The sequence below is a fragment of the Cricetulus griseus genome, chromosome 4 (assembly GCF_003668045.3).
Source record: "Cricetulus griseus strain 17A/GY chromosome 4, alternate assembly CriGri-PICRH-1.0, whole genome shotgun sequence".
Lineage (NCBI taxonomy): Eukaryota > Metazoa > Chordata > Mammalia > Rodentia > Cricetidae > Cricetulus > Cricetulus griseus.
In genome coordinates, this window is record NC_048597.1 from 92262671 (window position 1) to 92266893 (window position 4223).

Below are 4223 nucleotides of genomic sequence, written 5' to 3' on the forward strand. Positions count from 1 at the left end.
CTTTATGAAAAGGGTGAGGACAGGCAACTAGGGCTGCCTGCTGGCCCTCCTCCCCCACTTTGGCCTAAATCACCTCAGTATTTATGTGAATATCTGCTTCCCTGAACTTCAAGAGACTGCCTTCTTGGCACCTGTTCATAGAGGAAGTTTGCTCAGGAAAACAGGACAGCCTTGCCCACGTGCTATAGTTTCCCAGCTCCATTGATACCAGTTACAGAATCCTTTAACCACCCTTCCAGGTTGGTCCCATCATTCCCACTTATGTTTATGTTCCACCAGTGGCAGAATGGAGTCCCAGACAAGATGGTTGCCATGAAGGTCAAGCACACCTAAGCAGCGGAGTGACCTTTGGTCAGGGGTGGCTCTAATTTTAAAGCTACTTTTCCTGAACCCTGTTAACCTGCTTTCAAAATTTAGCATAGCCACTCTCCAGAAACAGCTTTGCTTCTATAATGGAGTTTAGACACTAGCAGAAAAGGGTGAGCCGGGGTCTGAGTTCTAACGATACCTTTCTGGGAACAGCATCCTTCTGCCGGCTTCTCATCTCTGCTGTCTCCCTGTTCACTGTGTGTCAAAGGCTTACAGTGATTTCTCCCTGAGAAACTAGGACCAAATACAATCAGAAGAAGAAGGGAGTGGAGCCGCATGGCCAGGCCACCAACATGCTAGGAAGCCATCCTAGCTTTCAACAACAACAAAAACAACAGCAACAACAACAACAACAACAACAACAACACCACACACACACACACACACACACACACACACACACACACACACATATGCTTTCGGGCTTCTTTTTACCTAACTAAATCTGCCTCTTTCCTGCTCCCAGTCACCAGTTGTGGCTTTGAGAGCCCCTAGTGGAGGTACACAGTACAGGCCAGCAGCAGCAATCAACCCCCAAGCCGCAGAGCTGGTACATTGTACACTGCGCTCCTTTGAATTCCTTGCAAGAACAGACTCCTGATCAAAAGTCAGGAACCAAACTGCTCTGTTCAGGAAACATTCTTTCCCCTTGGAGGAGAAAAGAAAGGAGGCAGGTATTTGTTTCTTAATGCCCAACAGAGCTGTGTGAATACAAGAAGAATCCTTCAAGTTTGGGTCAGGCAGTCTCTGGTGGGGGCAGCCCAAACTCCTTGGAAAAAACGGGCAGCAATTCATAGGAAAACACAGTTAAAGGGAATGTAGCATCGACGCATGTCAGAGACTGGGGGAGGCAGCAAGTTAGAGTCTTGATGAGCAATATTGACTTTGCTTTGTTAACCCAAGGAAAAAAGAAATGAAAACTCACTCTTAGCATGTATGTGCAATTACTCTCCACATGGGCATCTTAGACGATAAGGGTCCTCTTCAAAAACAAACTACACTTTATACTTATTCCTTCCTCCCAGAAAGACATCCCACAGAATGCAAGCCCTGCATGGGAACACTGCAACAAGTCCTCACCCCTCATAGGGCAAGCAGAAACACTAGTCTGTAATGCTGGGCTCCTCCAACACCTCTCCTATCTGATTTGAGTGGCTTTGAGCTGCAGGTTAAAAATAGAATTTATTGTAGGAGATCAATTGTTTCCAAATGGATCATTTGGAACTGGCAGTGCCCATGGGCCACCCTGGCTACTTTCTTATGACTCAGTCAGAACCCCATGGTTAGTAATGAGCCCTTGGAAGAAGTGTATCAGTGGACTTTGATTTGGTGGTGACCTGAAGTTAATTAAAAATACATGCTGAGTAGCCATGGTGTGGAGCAATTGGAAACACACACAATGTCTCAGAAATTCAAAACACAAATGCACACACCCTGCTCTTCCTTCTATATACTGACACACACTGAGGAATCAGCATGCGGACTCCAGATCTTGGGTGACATTTCTATACATGCCATTGGGATCCCACACCCCGTGCCCAAAGCAGTGCTTTAGAGGAAGCAGAACTGAGACACAGAAACACTTTAGAAAAGATGGCAAGCCCTGGACATCTTTGAGTTGTTCTGCCTGTGGAGTGGGTGTGTGTGTATACACAGAGCAGGGGCAGGGCAATCTGGATCCCATTCAAGGCCACCGCGCTATTGTTGGAAAGAGGCAGCTAATTAAGAAAGGGCATGCTGGGTAGAAACCATTGATTTAAACGGAATATCTTTACCATCTTTCTCAGGGAAACTGCCCAGAACGGGTGTAAATTGGAAATACCACAGCCTCACAAAGCCAGGGAGGAGGGTTCTTAACGATATGTTTTGTTAAATAAAGAAGGGCAAAGCATATCCCTGCTCTTACTTCTGGGCCCAACAGCTAAAGAAAATAGAGGGATAAAATGCCTGAATGTTTTCTGAGGAGGGCACTCCAGGCCTTGAGAGAAAAACAGGACCCACTAGGTAGGGCCTGGAGCTGAGAGCTGTCCGGAGCCTCTGGTGCTGAACGCAGGGGTCCAGAATTCCCTGCCGAGATGCCTCAACTCATGTCTGTTCCCTGAACTCCAGATCAAGAAGATCCAAATGAAAAGGCACTCCAGATGGACAGAGTGAGCACCCACCCCTTGCTGTGGTCAGCTCAGGCAGACATACCAGCTATGTCTTTTAAGTTGCCACGGGGGCAAACAAGAGTCACACCTTGCCAAGAGAAGGAGAGGTTAAGTGGTCCAAGACACACTAGGCTCTCCCAGTGTTTTTAGCTGATCCCCACAGCTCTGGGGGTCAGTCTTGGATGAGTTAGATTACCCACTCCTCCGTGTCTCACTATAACTTCCTGGGACCCCAGCAGGGTGGGGCAAAGGTGTGGATCCAGGTAGGTGCAGGGACTGATAGCCTCCACAAACTCAGACCCCCTTCCTAATCAGCAAGCACGTGGCTTGCACTAGCATTCCCTCTTCATTCCAAATATTGATGAGGGGGGGCTAGGCTGTATCTGGGAGAGAAGGAGCCCAGCCACTGATGTTCTGACATCCATCTCCTTTCTCACCAAGTTCTGGCAGCCCTGAGCGCCCCACCATCCAAGAAAGCCACACCCAAGTCCAATTTCTTGGCACCTGGCTGAGACCCATCCAGGGGACAGCCCCTCCGGGTAGCCGGAGCCAGCGTGGGATGGTGGGATGGGAGGGAATTTGGTTCTGTGACAAGCAGTCAGCTGTCCCCTTCCCATACCTATCCTTTTCCACAGAGAGCGACAAAATAACCTGGCAGCCAGCCCCGGGTGCAGTTACAGAGAGCTTCCAGAATCTAGAGGTTTGGCGAGAGCCCCCACTCCAAGGAGCTCCTCTGGACTACAAAAGGGAGTCTGTCTCCAGCCCCAGAGACCGACTAAGGACCCGAAGCCCAAGGCGGGAGTCCTTCAGATGCGTCCCCACCTCCGCTCTCTGGCAGGGACGAGGTGTCCAGCCCCGAATCCTGGCGGCCGGGCGGGTGGCGCGTGTGTCCTCGGGATCAGCCGAGACTCCCTACCGCCCAGGTCAGCCGCGACAACTTTGCCCGGTCTGGGCCGGGGCAGTGGGTACTTACCTTCCGCCCGAGCTGCCGCGGGGGTCCCCAGAAGCAGGGCGGCCAGAAGCAGAACGATCCTGCTGGGTCCCGCGGCGTGTGGCCGTGCCACGGGCATCGTGGCTGCGGAGCCGGGATCCGTGTGGCGGAGTCCAGGCAGAAGGATCCGAGCAGCGGGGTTCAGGCAGAAGTATCCAGGCAGCGGGATCCAAGCAGAAGGATCTGGGCAGAAGGATCCGGGCAGCAGGATTCTGACAACGCGGTCTAAGCAGAGGGATCCAAGCAGAAGGCTCCAAGCAGCCGGGTTCCGGAGCGAGGTCCAGGCAGAGGGATCAGTGCAGTGGGGTCCGAGCAGAGGGACCCGGGTAGAGCGATCCGGGCACTAGGGTCGAGGCAGCGGCTCCTGGCGGACGCGCAGCCTGCGGTGGCTCCGGTCGAGCTGCACCCGGCGCGGGCGACGGGCGAGTGAGGAGGAGCCGCGGGCGGCGAGAGAGCGGAGGGCGGGGGCTGGGGCCCGAGCGAAGGAGAGAGCGAGCAGAAGAGAGCTAGCGAGCGAGCGAGGGGGAGTGAGCACGAGGAGGCGGCCGAGGGCCGCTCCCGGGGCAGACTGGCCTTTCGGCCCTGAGAAGTTGGTGATATGCCGTGTCCCGGGTGGGCCTAGAGTCCCCTCTCTCTCCGCGGATGATGGGGCAGCCAGACAAGGAGGAAGAGTGCCCGATATGTCCTTCCTTGCAAACCCAGTCAGTCGGCCA

The 4223-nt window shown here is 53.2% G+C and overlaps 1 protein-coding gene across 3 annotated transcripts in view; it reads right to left on the minus strand.

Moving 5' to 3' along the window:
* The window catches only part of Sez6l (seizure related 6 homolog like), a 168825-nt gene extending 165236 nt beyond the window's left edge, over positions 1 to 3589 (minus strand). For all 3 annotated transcript variants that reach the window (XM_035444303.1, XM_035444302.1, XM_035444301.1), the window contains exon 1: positions 3493 to 3589. In XM_035444303.1, the coding sequence (XP_035300194.1) occupies positions 3493 to 3589 (97 nt within the window). The remainder of the gene's footprint in view (positions 1 to 3492) is intronic.
* Between the last annotated feature and the right edge of the window lie 634 nt (positions 3590 to 4223).